The 20431-nt window shown below is 36.3% G+C and overlaps 1 protein-coding gene across 3 annotated transcripts; it reads left to right on the top strand.

The window, feature by feature from the left end:
* Positions 1-2490: 2490 nt before the first annotated feature.
* On the top strand, positions 2491-18498 carry LOC137730820 (myosin-8-like). 3 transcript variants are annotated; one of them, XM_088687748.1, is made up of 39 exons: positions 2491-2973; positions 4102-4230; positions 4716-4859; positions 5122-5267; positions 5347-5503; positions 5670-5728; positions 5908-6067; positions 6469-6618; positions 6690-6826; positions 6947-7093; positions 7212-7313; positions 7798-7855; positions 7953-8054; positions 8177-8214; positions 8350-8476; positions 8595-8765; positions 8869-9000; positions 9094-9203; positions 10106-10166; positions 10500-10677; positions 10775-10980; positions 11399-11518; positions 12371-12469; positions 13173-13427; positions 13615-13754; positions 13833-13947; positions 14031-14051; positions 14143-14217; positions 14354-14524; positions 14999-15133; positions 15234-15416; positions 15920-16051; positions 16132-16202; positions 16296-16395; positions 16530-16586; positions 17410-17466; positions 17619-17699; positions 17787-17869; positions 17952-18498. In XM_088687748.1, the coding sequence occupies exons 1-39, from the start codon at positions 2971-2973 to the stop codon at positions 18064-18066; spliced, it is 4527 nt and encodes a 1508-aa protein (XP_088543874.1). In that variant the 5' UTR covers positions 2491-2970; the 3' UTR covers positions 18067-18498. The 3 variants fall into 3 exon arrangements, with proteins under 3 accessions (XP_088543874.1, XP_088543875.1, XP_088543873.1); XM_088687749.1 differs by lacking the exon at positions 14031-14051; XM_088687747.1 differs by lacking the exon at positions 2491-2973 and having other exon boundaries at positions 4069-4230.
* The last annotated feature ends 1933 nt before the right edge of the window (positions 18499-20431 follow it).

The following is a 20431-nucleotide window of genomic DNA, read 5'->3' on the forward strand; positions in this document are numbered from 1 at the left end:
ATGAAGCCGTTTTTAACGATAATTGTATCATGCCTCATCTTGCAATTGAGTTGTGGCAACGTCAAGTAACCGAGTTTTAGGCGGCAATGGACGTGGAGCATGGTGAGGGGGCTAGATGGGGATGGCAAGAAATGGTGGAGGTTATTCCTAGGCTGAGGTCAGCGGAACGGGATGGAGGAAACCGGACTTTGGCAGGTTAAAACTGAATTCTGATGCAACATGGAGGAAGGAGACAAGGGTAGGTGGAGTGGATTGGGCCCTGCATGACTTTGCAGGCATTCCAAAGTTGGTGGAAGGAAAAGGTGGGATTATTTCTTGTCATCCAGTATGGCTGAGGCCACTGCCATACGACAGGGCCTGGAGATGTGTGTTCTAAGGGGAATCCATGAACCAGGGGAGGTGCTGGAGGTGGAGTCCGATTCGAAAGGTTTGGTTCAAATGTTAAATAAGGAGATTCAAGCTGATGTGTTGATGGAGGTCTATTTGGTTGATATTTGGAATATGATGCGGTCATTTCAGTCGGTGAAGTTTATCTTTACCCTTCGACAATGCAATCGTGCAGCCCATATAGTGGTATCGTCCGTTCTTAAGCATGGAAGGAGATTTGGTTAGAATGAATTAAGACCTTAATTTTTGTTTAATGTTCTAGTAGAAGATGCTAATGTTTCCATTCGTATTTAATTATTAATATAATTCTATCATTTGTCCATAAAAAAATAAAAAATAAAAAATAAAAAGACAATTAGTTTGACAAATTTTTTTCAGGAAACAAAAATAGAACGTCCCCGGTCCCAAAGACCACGAGGCAACAGAAAACCCAATTAATTATTTGTATGATTACATTCCTCAAATAAAACATTATAACATGAAAAGCAATACATGAATGAAAGATTGTGTCTTCGATGGTTCTTCTTTCCTGTGGTGGTGGCTTTGCGACGATGGTGTCACTATTTGGCAGGAGGTGGTTGGTTCCTTTGTTCAAATCTAGGATTTCTTTCCTTTATGATGTTATGACTCTGTTATTGGATATGGTTATGTGTTTCTTTATATTGGGGCTGTTTTGTATTGTGTGTAAATATTTCCGTTTCTTTTTTTCGTTAGTGTAGTTATATATTGTTATCGATTATAACAAGAAAGAAAAATAATTGTGTAAAGAAAATCGCTGCTAACTATTCCAAAATTATATTATCAAGATGCAAGTCTAGAATAATAATTCTTCTTTATTCATATTTGTGCTTCACTTGATGAAGAATAATTTGAGTCCACATCACATTATCTTACCATTGCAAATTCACAATCGTAATTTACTGCATCCGCATAGGTGGTCAATCCAACGGCCACCACCCGATATCAGGTTACCCCAAGAGACGACACGTGTCGTCATCTTCATAAAAGCGACGAGACGACTGAGGATTCACTACAAAAGGTCGCCCGGGCTGTTTATTGGGCCCCGCAAAATCAACTAAACCAACGGGAAGTAGTTGCGTTGTGCCCCATTCGGTGGGAAGGAGATGGTTGGTTTGGTTACGAAATTGCCCTGCGGACTACGAGCCAGTAGTTGATGAAAAAGATTTATTTTTTGTTTGTTTTTGGTACAAAGGAAGGCCTACAACGAAGGATCAAATCTTGCTAATTTATCCTCAACTATAAGTGTGCTGAATCCTACATTTGTCACCATGCATTGAAAATATATAAGACGTCATCAGATTAAAAAGAGGATGCAGAGGATCACAAGCCGACTAACCTAACATATATGCAATTTTAGAAACTTTTTTAACTAATTTTATTCAACTTGTCATTTGGAAAATATAGGCATGTTGAAGGATGCAATTCCACATCGAAAAAATGACAGAAGCAACTAATACTTATAAATGAATTGCTTCACTATTAACAACACTAAAGTTTGTTGTGATAGAACTCAACACATGCTGGGTTGTACATGTGGTAAAATTTGGACAGTATTAATGTGATTAATAGTGGATCGCATACCTAACTCTAAAATCTTAACAAAACATAATCTCTAATGCGCCCATGCTTAACCCTAGTTTTACCCTTACTACATCAAAATTGGTAAATACATATACTTAGTTGAGCATTCACGGAAGAGGAATTCAAAAACCAATTGGCACACAATATTCTAATCTATGTGCTATAGACTACAAAAAACCAATGGTTCGTTTGGGATTGTTTTGGGAATGGACAAAAGTGTTTTTGGCCAACTGAGAGTGCTGTGGATTACATTTGGAATATGAAGTTTAAAGTGTTTATGAATCTTAAAAGCATTTTTTCCTTTAGAGAAGAACCTGCTTGAAACTACGTAGAAGTGCTTCTACATTTCTGAAAGTCAAATTACATGAAGCCATAAACCAACGTCAAGGTTAGGGGTAGGGGCACTAACAGAAATTTAAAGACAAAATGAGGGGCACTATGGTAACTTCATGTTTAATGTCGAGTTACGCCTTCATGACAGACAGAAGCCAAACAGAGGCTGAGAGCGAGGGACATAGAGAGGGAGAGAGAGAGAGAGAAAGAAGGAGGGGGGAGAGAGAGAGAGAGAGAGAGTGCCGAAGGAAAGCGCGCGCACGAGAGAAAATTAGAGGGAAAATAGTTGCAGAGGATCTTCTTCTATCTCTTTCAGGGAGGATAAAAGGTCCGCCATTGTTACCCCTCTGCAACAACATTTCCCATGTGAGACCCCTCTTCCAATTCCCTCCAAACACACCAAATTACAATTTGCCACGCCAAGTCCGTAACAGTCGGAGCGACATTGTCGTCCTCTTACGAGCGTGCTGCTGCAGCTCTGAGCTTTGAGAAATTGGGCACGCATTGGTGGATTTGTTCCTACATTATTTCTCTGAAGAGAAGAAACCCCATGTTTTTTTCGACATTGGGTGGCGGCGGTTGCTGAAGGGTTCTAGGGTTTTGGGAGCTCTGCCTCGGATCTGAATCTAATCAGATTTTTCGTCTGCAATGGTAGCTTTCTCCCATTTTCTTGGTCTCCAAGTTTTTGAATTTTTTTTCCTCCTGTTAATTTTAACTTTTGACAATTTGTTGCTTTTGCAATTCTAATTTTGATCAAAGTTCAATGCACTGATTTTTTTAATGAGACTTGATTCTTAGCAAAGTTGAGTATATGGGGGGTTAATTCGTTGCTTCAGTAACATGGGATTGTTGGAACTGTTTGATTATAGTTTAAGGCAGTTAAAATTTTGTAAATGTTCGTTCTTTTGTCATGGTAAGTCAAAATTAAGATATGTACATTATTCAAGTTCATATTTTTAGTAAAATTATTGAAATTAGCAGTTTTTCTGTGTAATTTAGTATAAACTAAGAGAGGATATAATCGGGCTGTAAACAGTCACTGAAGAAATGGCTTTCCGCCATGTAAACGCTACTAATATTTCTCAACATAATTGGTGTAAAGATGGCTGCATTGTCGTTATTGCTGGAGTTCGAATTGCATTAACCTACCGGCCATGAAGCAATGGTTAATGCAAGTAATCAAAATTCTGTGTCATGAAGCGAAGTCAATGCAAGCCAGAATTGTGATACTATAACAGTAAATGAATGCCTGGCTTCAAACACTAATGCTTCTCCCTTGTATGCTTCATGTGTCCTAAGGAGGTGCCTTATTGATGTCGTTCGGATGGAATATTTATCAGTAAGAAAATAAAAGTTTGAGTCTCTTTTACAGCACATCTTTGGCCATTGTGTAACGGTTTTTAGTTCTTCAGTTATTCTTATCTTGACAAATGAGAAGCTTATGAATCTGAAAGAGCTTAAGTCCACCTTTATCATATGAATGGATGCTATTGATTCTACACCAGAAGTGCATCCAACATTCTGGATAAGTGTTTGATGCTTCCTTCAATCAGAATGTGATTATTAAGTATATCAAATGGAATGTATGCTAAATGAGTATCACGTCACAGTTTTGTTGTAGAATCTTTTTTTGAGTTCAGAATTATAATTGCATCATAATCTCGCTGTCTAATGCTTGCTTTTCGTGTCTGTTGTGTATCAATTTCTTGGTGATTTTAAAATTAAAGATCTGGCTTGCTCTTTCTTATGGACGGGCTGATTATTTCAATGTCCACACAGGCTGCCAATGTCAGTTTGGCGGTTGGATCTCATGTTTGGGTCGAGGATCTTGAGGAAGCCTGGATTGATGGAGAAGTTGTAGGAGTCAATAATGAAGAGATTGAAATAAGCTGTACATCAGGGAAGACGGTCAGTGCTGCTTTTGTTTTCAAAATTCTTATTGAGCCTTGCTTCCAGTTTTGTTAGCCAACATATAACTTAACGTCGAACTTCAGCATGACTTTGTTTAGCACCTAAAATTCAAATGCAGAACTATCACACAGAGGGTCTAGAAGAGCTATCATGTTTGTAGGAAAAGTGAGAACGAATAATGTTAAAAACACTTACTAGATTGGTAGAATCAAAATGTTTTACTGGCATAGTATATCCACATCAAATCAAATAATGTTCTCTGTTGACTGAATAATGACTCAATTTTCATTTGACTACATGTATTTCCTGTTCCTCATTTTACATTTCCTTTTGACATAGACAGAGCCATCATGTTTATTTATTTTTCAACAGAAGCCTTCCTGTTTATTGCATGTATATTGAAATCTAGTGACTGGTCATCCTTGTATATTACTAAATTTCATGATCATCTCATTGACTATTTTTCCCCCCTTTTGTTGTAGGTTACGGTCAAAGCATCCAGTGTCTACCCAAAGGATCCTGAATTTCCTCAATGTGGTGTAGACGATATGACAAAGTTGGCTTATCTGCATGAACCAGGGGTTTTGCAGAATTTAAAAAGTCGATACACTATAAATGAAATATATGTGAGCACTACCCAGACATACCCTCTCTGTTGACCGATTGGTAGATTTATTTTTGTTTAAATCCTTTTCACCTCAAGTATATGTGAGTTCCTAAAAGTCATCTATGTCATGTTATTTCCCAAAATTGCATTCTCTTCACCTCTCAACTATGGTCTTTAAACATGAATTTTTTTGTGCACAGTCAATACTGTAACCGACAATATCTTTTTAAGAGGTATGACTTTAAGTGTAGACGGATCTAAACTCCATAATGTATTTCCAGACTTATACAGGAAGTATATTGATAGCTGTGAACCCCTTCCGGAGGTTACCTCATTTATATGATAATCATATGATGGAGCAGTATAAAGGGGTGGCTTTAGGTGAGCTGAGTCCACATCCTTTTGCTATTGCTGATGCTGCCTACAGGTACTTTGTTGAACTTTTCCATTGGATTCACATTTAAAGTGTGGTGTGACTTAAAATAAAAAGTAATTTTTTAATGCAGACAGATGATTAACGAGGGAATAAGCCAAGCAATTTTGGTCAGTGGGGAAAGTGGAGCCGGAAAAACAGAAAGTACAAAGATGCTTATGCGTTATCTTGCCCATATGGGTGGAAGAGCTGTATCTGAGGGGCGGTCTGTGGAACAGCAAGTCCTGGAGGTAACAAGTTTACGATGTTCTTACTCGTGTAGTAGTACACTAGCATTACAGTTCTATTTTCGTTGTCTTCTAAAGTTGTCTATAATTCATGACTTTTTTGGGAAGTGACTTGCGCTAGTGATAAAATCCATTCCTTCACTTATTTTTTATTTATTTTTAATGGCAGTCTAACCCTGTTCTTGAAGCATTTGGTAATGCAAAGACTGTCAGAAATAATAATTCCAGGTGGGAACCTTGTTTCTTTTTCTTCTACTGGGATTACTAGTTAAAATAATTTTTTTACAAGTCTGATGGGATGGCTAATCTTACAGTGGAAGTTTATTATTAAGAGCGTATCTCTTTCAGTTATGTCTTCTATTCATTTGGGTTAATTTCCGCTCTAATTGAGCTTAACATAATTGCAGTCGTTTTGGTAAGTTCGTGGAGCTTCAGTTTGATAAAACGGGCAGAATCTCAGGAGCTGCCATTAGAACTTATTTATTGGAGCGATCCCGAGTTTGTCAAGTATCTGATCCAGAGAGAAATTACCATTGCTTTTATATGCTCTGTTCTGCACCTCCAGAGGTAAAATGATCTCCATCTCCTATACACATACAATATGTTCTACATATGGTCAGGTGCTATTATATAAAGGCATGATTAATTGTCTCTGACTAAAAAGTAAATACTTTGAATTAGAAAAAACCAGAAAATCACTGGATAATATAGATCCTAGTTGTATTAACTAAATTATTCTACTGCTCGGTGCTCACCATTCCTAAATTGATATGGATTTCTAGTTTGTTACTAGCTGTTGGTGCGTTTGTGTGGAATTTTTGTTGCATGGTAGTGCCACTCTTGGTCATTTAGAGTGGGAGTTTAGTTTGAGATGATTAAACCTAAGAACAGTTCCTTGTCAAAATGACATAACTAGTTCTTGATATAAATTTCTAACATTTGGATGTTTTTCTTGTGCCTACGTTCAGGATGTTGAGAAGTACAAATTGGGAAATCTAAGAACATTTCATTATTTAAATCAGTCAAACTGCTATGAGCTGGACGGGGTGGATGATTCTGAGGAGTACCTCACAACTAGGAAAGCTATGGATGTGGTTGGGATCAGCTCTGATGAGCAGGTATGTCACTGGATAGCTATGAGCATTAAATTTTCTGTCTAATATATTGACCATTGTTCTGCTTTTTTTAGGATGCAATATTTCGAGTTGTAGCTGCAATACTTCATTTAGGCAATGTTAACTTTGCAAAAGAGAATGAAACTGATTCTTCTGAACCCAAGGATGACAAATCTCGGTTCCATCTCAGAACTGCTGCTGAACTTTTCATGTTCGTGTCCATTGCTTTATGCTGTTTTGTTTTTTTGTTGTTGTTGTTGTAAATATCCACATGTGATTTTTGATGTTTTCATACGTAAATGGCTAAACTTTTGTCTACAATTTATGTTAGGTGTGATGAGCAATCTCTTGAAGATTCTCTGTGCAAACGTGTGATTGTGACCCGTGATGAGACCATAACGAAAAGCTTGGATCCAGATTCTGCAGCCATCAGTAGAGACGCATTGGCCAAAATTGTTTATTCAAGATTATTTGATTGGTAGGTTTATGAATTTACTAGTTAGTTCATCGTTCAGCAAAAAACTTTCTTCATTGACATAAATCTGGTTCTTATTGTTTTTTTTTATTTTTTTTATGTGGTGAACTGATTGCCCCAGGCTTGTGAACAAGATAAATAACTCTATTGGTCAGGATCCTGATTCCAAAAATTTGATTGGAGTTCTGGATATTTATGGATTCGAGAGTTTCAAGACAAACAGGTGCTTAAGTGGTATGCTTTTATTTTCATCGTTTAAAGGTTAAATTATTTCAGTGGACTGCATCGATTCCTTCTGTTTTTTGGACTGGGATCTTGATTGGGAAAGTTAAAAGTATTTGTGGCTGTATGATGCCATTTAAATCCAGAGACTTTTTCCTTTACACTAAAATCCTGAATAATGTCCTAAATGTTTTATTCGCGCAATCACATCTGGTTCTGAAAACTTTCAACTGATACCACAGCTTTTGCTTCTATCAATGTCCTAAGTGTTTTATTCGTGTTATCACTTCTGGTTCAGAAAACTTTCAACTAATATCACAGCCTTTGCTTCTATGCATTATTCACTAGTGCAAAACTTGACTGCTCACACATTTCTGTGACAGCTCTGTTCTGTTCTCTCTTCTTAGGTTGGCTTGGTTGCTTTGTTTATATTCTTGAGTTGAGTCCTCATGTGTTTAATTTTAAAACTGTTAACTGGTGTGCAGCTTCGAGCAATTTTGTATCAATTTGACAAATGAAAAATTGCAGCAGCATTTCAACCAGGTGTGGGCATGGATACATAATATGTATTCTTTGGTATTCTTGGATCCTCCCGACTGCTCTCATTTACTCAATTAAGTGTCAACATTCTGCTTGACAGCATGTGTTCAAGATGGAGCAAGAAGAATATACTAAAGAAGAAATTGATTGGAGTTACATAGAGTTCATCGATAATCAGGATATTCTTGATCTCATTGAAAAGGTATGCCATTTTTCAATAATTTTGATTAAGGTCTGTTCATTTTTCCTTTGAATTAAACATATTATTTTCTTTGCTTTTTATATCGTGTTTTGTTTTTCTGATATATGCTTTTATCATTTCAGAAGCCTGGTGGCATCATTGCTCTTCTGGATGAGGCTTGGTATGCACTGGAATATAAAATATTAATACGATGCCCCCTCCCTCCTCTTAAGATATCAACTTGTTGACTATTTACTACGAACTATTTTTCATTTATTTCTTGTGATTTGGTGACAAGCTCTTGTTATTCTTGTAGTATGTTCCCAAGATCAACGAATGAAACATTTTCACAGAAGCTTTATCAAACTTTCAAAGACCATAAACGTTTTAACAAACCGAAATTGTCGCCTACCGACTTTACCATTTGCCATTATGCTGGTGATGTAAGTTTTGAATTCAGCACTAACCTCGTATATAAACTACACCAGACTAATCAAACCCTATCAAGGAGAAGTTATCAACTTGCTTGATGTTTATGTCGTTGGAAAATTTGGCTTTCAGGTTACTTATCAAACAGAGTTCTTCCTGGATAAGAACAAAGATTATGTTGTTGCAGAGCATCAAGCACTCCTTAGTGCCTCCAAATGCTCTTTTGTTTCAGGCTTGTTCCCTCTTTTACCCGAAGAATCTGCCAAACAATCAAAGTTCTCATCAATAGGTTCTCGATTCAAGGTCCCCTTCTGTTCTAAATTTCTAATGAAGCTTATGCTCATTCATCAGTGAAATTTTGTTTATGTTTATTTTTGTTTTTATGCGTTATCATCTTCTTAAACAGCAACAATTGCAATCATTGCTTGAAACGCTAAGTGCCATTGAGCCTCACTACATACGCTGTGTAAAGCCAAATAATCAACTCAAACCGGCCATATTTGAAAATAGTGCTGTATTACAGCAGCTTTGCTGCGGGGTAAGCATAGTGTGTAGTCCCAAAAAAACATAAAAAATTACCAGTTGCGCCTTGCATAGTAATGCAGTATGACTTGGTGTGTATCTAATCCAGGGAGTAATGGAGGCAATTCGGATTAGTTGTGCTGGATATCCAACTAGAAAGACCTTTGCAGAATTTACAAGTCGTTTTAAAATTCTGGCACCTGAGGTTCTAAATGGAAGGTAGTTTCATGAAATTCTCTGAATATCAATTAATCTATCTCTCTGTATATCTCTCTCTCTCTCTCTCTCTCTCTCTCTCTCTCTGTATATGTATATTCTTTGATTTCATGCATCTGTAAGGTAATCTGGACTGTGGGCTTTTCTCTAATACTTTGATGCATGTTGCTTTCCGTTGGTGACTATAGAATTTATCTCACGATTCCCAACCTGCATTAATGGACTATCGATCTATGTATTTATCTTTCTGGAACATCATCGATGTCTCCACCAATTGATCCCACTGACCACACACTGTATTTAACACAATGAAAATGAATGTACTATATTTGCACTAACTATGTAGAACTTCATGGATGTCCTGCAACAGTTGATTGCATTGACCGCACAATGAACTCAACAGGATTAATGTACTATATATTTACAACAAAGATATATGCATTACGGTGCTACATATATTTATCTATGTGGGTGTCTGTTTTCCCTTTTTTTAAGGATGTGTATTGAAGTTGCACAAGAGTAATGGACCACGCACACAGCACAAACTGTAACAGTTTTATGGCTGGGGAAAACAAGTGTTTTGCGAACTATATTGGGATAGAGGAGGAGTTGCTGGGTAAAGTTAGATTTGAATCATCATTTTGTGCTTCAATATCTTTGGAATTTCAACAGTCAAGAAATTCTCACTAGTTGGAAATAACTGATCTGTGATATTCTAATCACTTTGGGTTTAAGATCCTGTTTTGATGGAGAAAATTCTATTGTTTTGTAGGCTAGTTTTCATCGTCTGCTTAAGTTGGATATCTTGCACTTGAAATCTATTACTCAGATTTTTAGTGTTAGGATTTCTTCGTCTTGGTTTTTCTGTAAAAGTTCTGTTAACTTTCTTAGTTCATTATTTTCAGTGTTGATGAGGTCACCGCATGCAAGAAGCTTTTACAGAAGGTCAACCTCAAGGGATATCAGGTATTTCAAACAATTGTGTTGCTTTCACACAGTAATTTGGAGCTACAGTTAGATTTTATCTCATTTTTTTAAATTGTTAAATAATTAAGTGGCAACTCATTATATTTCCACTCCTGTAGTTTTTTTTCTGCATTCATTTGCTTAAAAGGGATGACAGTTTTCTTGTCACATAGATCTTGTCTTTATATTGCAGTATAGTGTTACTGCACTGCGATTGGAAAATCTACTTTTTCAGGAATCAAGCTGCTTTTTACCACCGAGCTTTACATGATCCTAACCTACAATCTTTTGTAGGGTTAAAAGGACACTCTTCCTGATATGTTTCTGTTGCAGGTTGGGAAAACAAAAGTGTTCCTCAGGGCTGGCCAGATGGCAGAATTAGATGCTTATCGAAGTGAGGTATTGGGAAGATCGGCTAGCGTTATGCAGAGAAAAGTTCGCTCCTACCTATGTCGCAAAAAATTTGTCTTGTTGCGGTTGTCTGCCATCCAAGTCCAAGCCTTATGTAGAGGTACGGAAGAATTTTCACCTTGTACTTCTTGGTGATTTGTTGCCTTATAGCCCAAGAGCTGGTACTAAGAGCTTTTTTTTTCTTTGACTGATTGCAGGACAAGTTGCACACCATCGATATGAAAACATGAGAAGGGAAGCTGCTTCTGTGATTATCCAGAAATATGGTCGCTCGTATCTTTCTAGGAATGGTTATAAAAACTTGTGCTCTTCAGCTGTTTCTATTCAAACTGGTATGCGAGGGCTGGCTGCTCGTAAGGAGCTTAGGTCCAGGAGGAAAACAAGGGCTACAACTGTGATACAGGTGAAGATTACATTTCTTTTTTAGTATAGCAATAATTTCTGAGATATATGGGATTTCATGATTTAGTATAGCAAAAATTTCTGAGATATATGGGATTTCATGATTTGCTCAATATCTCAATACAATTTCTTTATCTTTTTCTTGTACAATATAAGAAAATGTGATAAAAAAGCTTACCAAAATGAAAAGTTTATTTATTTGTTTTATTTCCCAAAATTCGTGTGATAGAGAAGAGAAACCCCTGTTGAGAGAAAGGCTATTAAAAGAGAAAACCAAATGTACCAGATCCTGATTCCGAAATTTATATTTAGGTTTTCTTTAGTTTAAGGCTGGTTGTTGTAGTTCTCTGTTGGTTTTAAGTTTGTCATCTCTTTTATGCTTTTATGGTTTTATGCACTGATTCTGATTATTATTACAGAGTCATTGCCGGAAACACTTAGCCCATGCTCGTTATTTGAGGATGAAGAAAGCAGCTATTGTGTGGCAATGTGGTTGGAGACAAATAGTTGCTCGTAAAGAGTTGCGGAAGCTAAAGATGGTGATACCTTCTTCCTTTCTTTCTTTTGAATTTTTTAGCTTTTGATTTTCTCCTCTTGATTTTTTGACGCCTTGTCTTACCTTTGTGGGCCTGCTTGTTAACTTCGTTTCCATATGTTGCAATCTGGCGAGTATTTTCTCACGGTGTCTTTTGCTATGTAAATTTCCATGCTATTTGTATTTAACAAGCTTTTGTCTTGTCTATAATCCACATCTGCAATCTGGTCAAATTTGTTGGTTTTCATTAAGGGTGAAAATAATACTTGAGTACTTTAGCTATGATACTGGAGTAGGCAACTGTAGTTTGATCATGCTCTGCATTTGATAGTGTTCTCTCTAGCATTTTCTTTTGCCATATTCTATTTTTCTACTGTTTAATTCTCAACCTAAAACACCTCAAGATCTTGACTCAGCTGCTTTGCTTCTTTGGCCTCGTTCAGAATGCAATGGAATTCCTATTTCAGTTCATTTGGTGGTCTGAGTCCACAATTTTGTCATATATACTTTTATATTTTGTGTTTGAAATGACAAAGTGCTCAAGAACTCAATTGAAAAGGCTAAAAAAGTGATGATTTCTTTAACAAGAAAAAAAGCTAATTATGTCGGATCTGGTTTTATGGACTTCCTTTATCTTGTCTAAGTGATGAGTTCAACCATCAAGAAGATGCATTCTAAAAGATAGTAACAACTAATGAAAATCATGGTCAAGTGATCTCTCTCTCTCTCTCTCTCTCTCTCTCTCTCTCTGGTACCTTATTTGAAAGTTTGTTCCAAACCTATGTATACTGGTTTCAATCAGAGTGTATATGCAAAATGAGCATTATATTTTTAAATTAATTTATCTTTTTCTCAGGCTGCAAAGGAAACTGGTGCTCTCCAAGAAGCCAAAAATAAGCTGGAAAAGGAAGTTGAAGAGCTAACCTGGCGCCTGCAGCTGGAGAAGCAAATGAGGGTAACGATCCCTATCTTCTCTGTAATATGTTAATGCATAAGATCCTATGTAACTACCATGACTGTAATCATGTAATCATTATTTGACTGTCTTCTTGTGTATGGATATGCCAATCAGCTAAAGTTATCCACAAAAATAAACTATGATGATATGATTTCCTGGTGAATACTCCAATCTTTCCATTTGTTAAAGTTTCCTCATATTCGTGCCTTTGAAATATTTGATATAAGGCTGTAAGGCTGTAAAAGCATTCTGTTTGTAGGCTGAAAAAGAATTGTGTTTTTATATTTTCTGCTTGGAGTTCTCTACGAAATTTGGTTCATACAGTAACAACTCCTTGGTTAGAAAAGAAATGTACTCTTTGAAAGGACTAGGACTAAAACCATCTTTCCAAGTCTAACAATAAATTCTATTTGGTTCAAAGAATAAACAAATATATTTCTGTACTCTCTCTTCTCCTCTCTATTTTATCGCTCTCTCAGATTAAGCCTATTTGGTGCCTGCATCTTGTGTGCTGTCCTATATCATTGGTTCACCATGTAACTTTGGTTTCAATTGTTATTTATACATCCATTTGGATTCTTGTTGATTAAGGTTCTTAGCTTAACAAGAGCACAAGGAATAAAGCTATTTTGACTTTTATATAGTAAGTTTGAAAGTGTTACGTTATATGCATAACAAGAGAGGGATTCTTTAAATGCAGGCTGACATGGAAGAGGCCAAAACAAAGGAAAATGTGAAGTTGCAGTCTGCTTTGAAAGAGATGCAACTTGAATTTCAAGAAACTAAATCCCTGCTTATGAAGGAACGTGAGGCTGCAGCAACAGCGTCAGAGGAGGCAGCAAAAGCGGCTGAGGCTGCAGCAAAAGTAGCTGAACAAGTGCCAGTTGCACAGGAGGTTTCAGTTGTCGATCAGGAAATAGTCAATAAGCTTACTGCTGAAAATGAGCAGCTCAAGGTAAAGGCACTAAAACTCTTATATGCATTTGTTGGTCTTGCATATTTCAGGTATATAAACTATAAAGTGAAGATTTATGATTGCATTCAAATATACAATTGTCAGTTTTTTTTGCCTTTGTTGTTGTTTTTTTTTTTTTTTTTTTTTTTTTTTTTTTCTAAATGATTTTTAGCCCTGATCTTTGCAGGCCCTCGTAGACTCACTGGAAAAGAAGATTGATGAAACAAAGAAAAAGTTTGAAGAAACAAGCAGGCTCAGTGAAGAGCGGCTCAAGCAGGCTATGGAGGCAGAATCAAAGATAATTGATTTGAAGACTGCCATGCAGAGGTTCTTTCTTGACTTCTGTCAAATTGGATTAGGATATATCACTGATTGTTACTCTGACAGTGAATTTTCATTCCTCAGGCTAGAAGAAAAACTTTCTGACATAGAAACCGAGGACCAAATTTTGCGTCAGCAAGCATTAAAGATGTCAGCTTCTATGAAAATGTCAGAGCATTTGGCAGGAATAGAAACTCAGGTAGGCTTCCCATAGGAATGTTTGTTTCGCATTGGTCCTGCTAAGAACATTTTATTGATTTTGTTTCTCCCCTATAATTGCAGCCTTTGGGGAATGGTCATCATGTAAGTGAATAATTTAAATCAAGGCGTTGTTTACCATAGGTGGTGTTTATTTGTTGTTCTTTGTACGATCCTAAGGTTTGATTTAATGTAGGAACCACTGAGACCTACACCGTCAAAGAAATTTGGCTCAGAGTCTTTCAGGAAATCCCAAATTGAAAGACAACATGTATGTAGTTGAGAAGCAAATCATTCTTTCCAATTTTTTTTTTTCTTTCTTTTTTCTTTGTTTACTCTATCTATTTTATTTTTTCTTTACTTTTCCTCATGAAGCTTATTCTGCATTATTGATGTATTTGGTGCAGGAGGGTGTAGATACTCTTATGAAATGCGTGACAGGTAATCTTGGGTTCAGTGAAGGAAAGCCAGTTGCCGCAATAACACTATACAAATGTCTTCTCCACTGGAAATTATTTGAAGCGGAAAAAACTAGTGTATTTGACCGACTTATTCAGATAATTGGTTCTGAAATTGAGGTAAATTATTATCCATTATAAATTTTGTTTTACTAGTAATTTGGAACTGAACCAGTCATCAAAGCAGAGATGGGAGAGGATAGGGGGCTTTCACAGTTTCTGTTGCATTGAATTATTTTACAAGACTTCTATGCTAACTGATGAGTGTATTTGATCATGAATTCTATAATTTGAAGGGGGTGCTTTTCCTCGTAGTGTTTTTTTTTTTTTGGTTACTATCAATTTCTTGAATCTGAATACAAAACTACGGACTGTTGAATTTTGTATAGCACACAAGAAACTCTCTAAGATGTGTCCCATGTTCATGAAGAACCACTTTTGCTGAAAATTAGACAAATCCAAACCTACTTAGCCATCTAAATGTAATCAACTAAATATATATATGTAATTTAACCTGAAACCATTTAGGCATCTATATATGTGCACGTTATATATCATATATGGATTTATGAATGACATATATGTTTGTTGCAGGACCAGGATAACAATGATCATATGGCTTATTGGCTTTCCAATACATCTACATTGTTGTTCTTGCTCCAGCGGAGTTTAAGAACTGCTCCACGAAAACCTCCTACTCCTACGTCTTTATTTGGAAGGATGACGCAAGTAATGAAATCTATTTTATCCATGTACCATTTTGATATTTTTTGGGTATCGGATTTCTTTCTTCTTGTGCCTGATATCATATGATGTTCTTGCTTCGTAGGGCTTCCGATCGTCTTCTGCCAATCTTTCAGTTGGTGCTTCTGATTTAGTGCGTCAGGTTGAGGCCAAGTATCCGGCTTTGCTCTTTAAGCAGCAACTTACAGCATACGTAGAAAAGATATATGGAATCGTCCGAGACAATTTGAAGAAGGAATTATCACTTCATCTTTCTTCTTGCATCCAGGTACAATGAAGTTTGGTATTTCATCATTGGCGCTTGGCATGAGTTTTTACCTTGGTTCTTATATTCTTTTAGGTCCTAGGATGGAAGAGTAATTGCTTTCAGCTTTAATTTCTCCTATTAACTTTTTCTATGCTCCTGGGTTCATATCTTCTAGAAGTAAGCATGTGATTTAAATGCTAGTGTGAAGATTACCTCTGGTCATTTTCATAAATTTTTGCCATGGGCCGGTAATTTGTACCATCTGATTTAAAAGATATGTTAACACGGATGCCTTCTATACCAGTTTGCTTAGGTTTGTGTTTCATTTTGTTACGTAAGTTGGTGAGAATGCAAGTTGGGTACCTTGGTTGATGTGTCAAAATTTTGGTTGCCAAGAATTAGCTTTGATTGATGAAACGTTGTGGTTAAGTATCCTAGGGTTTTCTTACATGAAACATTTCAGTTTATTATATCCTATGGTATCATTTAGTTAATTCGGGTCACAAGTTTCCTTGATAATTCAGGCACCCAAAACACCAAAAAGTGGTGTTTCAAAATCACCTGAAGGATCAACCGGTAACAGTCCTCAGGCTAATCCTTGGAATAGCATCATTGCAAATCTTAGTGGGTTTCTCTCTACATTGAAAGAAAATTGTGTAAGCAATTATTCTTGACAATTTTAAGGTGGTTAGTATCCCGTTCGAACATTTTAATCCAATGATTGACCTTCTTTCAGGTGCCTCCAATTCTTGTCCAGAAGATATTTACTCAAATGTTCTCATATATCAATGTACAGATTTTTAATAGGTAAGTTACTCTTATATTTGTCAGCAAATATTTCATAAAGTTAAATATGAGGGGATTAACTCGTGCCTGATTTATTGCTTGATTCTGCTGCAGCCTTCTTTTTCGTCGAGAGTGCTGCACCTTCAACAATGGCCAATATGTGAAGAATGGGCTAGCTGAATTGGAGCTATGGTGTAACCTAGCAAAAGAAGAGGTACTGTCTCAAGCTTATCAGCATTGAACGGTTAATTTTCAATTTTTTCCCTCCCTTCCATCTTGAAAATAGTTTTGGTTGTTCCGTTATTCTTTCTTTTGATCATTGCTGGTTGATGTTTCAACTCATTGCAGTATGCTGGCTCATCATGGGATGAACTCAAATATATTAGGCAGGCTGTAGGATTCTTGGTACGTTTTTTCAGTAGTGCTGCTAGTTATTGTTCAAATCACTCCGAGTGGTAATCATACGAAGGCTGGAAATATTAATAACCATTTATTCTTTATATTTGTTATGCTTTGTGTGTTAAATATACAAGGATTATGAAAATAAAAATATTTCTGTATTCATCAAGAGGAATATAAGACCAGATAAGAGAAGAAATGTGACGATGTTAAAAATTTTGCAACTGTTAACATCATTATACACAAATACAACAGATGGAGCAATTGTGTTAACTCTTAGATAATTAGACATTTTAATGAAATTGGCATGGACTTCCCTTTCTTGCTTATGTCCCGTCACAGATTTGTGAAGTGTTTTGCATTGCTTGTCAACCTGTAGGTTGTAACTTGTATGCAATTGAATTGTTCAGAAGTACCCAAACTTTGATTTTTCATTGAGCAAGTGGCAACATTTCTGACACTCCTTTGTTTAAGGAATTATGAAGGCTTGCTTTTGTTGAAGTTTCCGTTTGAGAAAAATGTAGTGACCTGATTTCATGATGACTTTTTCCTATACAAAGATGGTTATTAAGTAAATTATTGGGCACGGTACTGAATTCAAATTGGTAAAGGGCTATTCACACACCCTTTTTACCTCCCACACACCCTTGTTAATTTTTGTCCATTGATCTTCTTCAATTCATTCGATGTGACGGCTGGAAATTGAGAGGGGCGTGTGAGAGGTGAAAATCGGTGTGGATAGCATCACCCATTGGTAAATTCATCTGTTAATCCTTTTTCATTTGGTGGTTAACTAGTTCTGAATTGAAGACTTATTTGATCTCTGCAGGTTCTACACCAAAAGTCCAGAATCTCCTATGATGAACTAACAAATGACCTATGCCCTGTAAGTCTCTCTGCGAAACTGGAAGATGAAATGAATTATTAGTCCGCATGTGGTTGAAGCTGCGGATTTGTTAATAGATTTCGGAGCGTTTATAAATAAACTTAATTTTCCAGTTTGCACTGTCTCTTGATCATTTATGCTTTTCTCTTCAGGCATTGAGTGTTCAACAACTTCATAGAGTATGCACACTATTTTTGGATGACGATTACAACACTCAAAGTGTTGCCCCTGATGTGAGATGAGAAAACTGAAAACTTGATTGGAAACTGCAAAGCTTAATCCGTAATAGTCTGACATAGTGAAACTACTTTCTTTTGCAGGTCATTTCCAGCATGAACTTTCTAATGACAGATGAATCCAGCGGTGACGATAGCAGCTCCTTTTTGCTGGATGACAATTCCAGGTTAGGAAGTTTCTTTTCTTCATTTTGTTTCCGTTTATAAAAGCTGATGTTGGAAACTTCTAACCATGCTTTGTGAGTGCAGCCTTCCTTTCTCAATTGAAGATATATCTGGTTCCATGCAAGACCAGAGCTATTCAGATGTAAAACCTCCTGCAGAGCTTTTGGAGAATCCAGACTTCCACTTTTTACAGGAGTAAGGCGGTCACTTCCACAACTTTCCTCTTTGTGGTACACGTTTTGACAAGGATTTAACCGAAACTTCAGTTCTTTCAAGATCTGCCCCAAATTTTTCGCCACTTCAGGTGCTCATCTTCATTGTAACTTCCATTGTCCTGGGTGTAGAATTCTTATATCCAGTTAGAATTGTTAAATTATTTTAGGCTGGTTCGGATAGATAGAGGGACAGGATAGGCTCCACAGCTTGATTTCATTCCATAACGGGACATCGATGCAGCATTCTTTATAGGGATGGTAGCAGGGAAGAATATTGTGAGTGTAGTTTGGGTGGGAGGAGTTGATCTCAAAAACTACTGCTTCTGCCACAAATCTTCATTTGTACAAAGTGGTAGAATGTATTACAGTACAAGGTACATATAGTGGATTTATTTGCCTCAATGCTTTGAGCAAAACCTGTTGCAGAAACAGCTATTCTTCCTTATATTTTTCTTCTTGCTCTTTTGGTTCTCCGTAGAAACTGTAATTGAACTTGGTGTATTATATACATATCAGAAATGTTCTCTTCGTCCTGACGTGACCAAGGAATATGGCCACTCACCTGTAGATTTGATATCAAGGGTGAAGAATAAATGAATGCGCTTTTAGTGTATTATTCTGAACTCTTGATATCTAATCCAAAGATTGACGACCATAAATCCTTAGATTTGAAGGCAAGTGTTTTAGAGAACAAAACTCGTACAGAATCTAGAAGTTTTGAATGGTAAAATCATTTTTCAGCATTATGTTTTGCAATTTTTGACATCATTGCAGAGCAATAATAATTTGAATCTCAAGGCCACATGAAGGCTAGACAGGGTCTAGGAGAAAGGTTCTATATTTTGTGAGGAAGAGAAAGCTTAGGGAATTTGATAACAGGGTATTTTTAAGTGAATTTTCAAATCTTTTGATTGATTAAGGACATGCAAGGTTTTATCCTCGATCGTGAGTGTTATTTCTTTGTTTTGTTGGATGTGATTATGTTGCTAGGTTTTGCGTTGTTTTTCTGTAACGTTTATAATTGTGGATATTCCTTATCGGTGATGTTACAAAAGAATCATCTCTATATAATAATTAGAAACCCTAGCTCTACCAGAACCCTCATCTAAGTCCAGCTGACTTCTTGTCAAAGAAATATTAGGTCTTCTTTAATTCGGAGAACTAGGGTGATTTTTGGAACGATAAGTATAAATATGATAGTTTGTTGGAATAGTAAGAGAAATAAAAGAAAAATTAACAAAAATGATTCAAATTCTTTGAGTTGGCAGAAATCAGAGTAATCAAAACACAAATAGTAAAATGTCTAACTGAAAACACTTATGTGACAGTGAACAGTTTTCAATTTTTATTTCAAAGATTTGGATCAAAACACAATTTTTAAATTCAAAATTTTTGGAATCAGAGTAATCATAAAACTTTTTTATTGTTCTTTTATAACATTTGGTATATGCCTACGTGTAAGTCAATTAATTTTGTAGTATATACTATGTTCATCATTCTTAATATATAAGTGTTGTGAAAAGCTATCAATGAACACAATAAAAGTACAAAAGGTAAATTACAAAATAGATAACACATAATTAAAAAAAAAAAAAAAACAAAAGGTAAATTACAAGATACATTAGTTTAGTAAATCTCTAAGTTCAAAACTATTCGGATTCAAAATATTTGGGCTTCAAATCGAAATAGTAAAATTGAAAATTCCATTCCAACTTGCACCTCTACCGAGAACTAATTGTTCTGAAACACTTTCTCGCACAATACTCTATGTAAACGCTTGCCTTTGACAATTACAAACTTTTATTAACTAGGCTTACTTAGGTTCTGTTTGGTATTGTTTTTTTTTTACCAAAAAACTGTTTCACTTTAAGCAATAAAAAATATTTTGTAAAAATAAAATATCCTTCTTATTTTAATACCAATGGTCTTTAGACAACAGTTTTTAAAAGCACCCAGTAGGCTGCTTTCATAAAAGTGCAGTTGTTAATGAATTTTTCCAATTCCTATAAACCCTCACTTGTATTTAAACTAACATTGTTAATCTTTCACACACATTTTCTCTAACCACCACCACCACTGTCATCGCCCCTACCATCATTGTTACCTCTGGACTCCCAACCACCACACTTAAATATTGACACCACCACCATGTCACCACCATTATTCCTGCCATAACTACCACCACCGACGCTGCAACTACCATCGTTGCCACCACCACCACCATTTTTGCTACCGTCATTGTCACCACAACCGCTACTATCACCATACCTCCAGACCCCAATCGCCACACCCTAATATTGACACCCCACCGCCGCCATTCCCACTAGGCCACTGCCATGCCCATTTTTC

Source organism: Pyrus communis, chromosome 16 (genome assembly GCF_041283825.1).
Source record: "Pyrus communis isolate YQ-2024b chromosome 16, ASM4128382v1, whole genome shotgun sequence".
Taxonomy (NCBI): Eukaryota; Viridiplantae; Streptophyta; class Magnoliopsida; order Rosales; family Rosaceae; genus Pyrus; species Pyrus communis.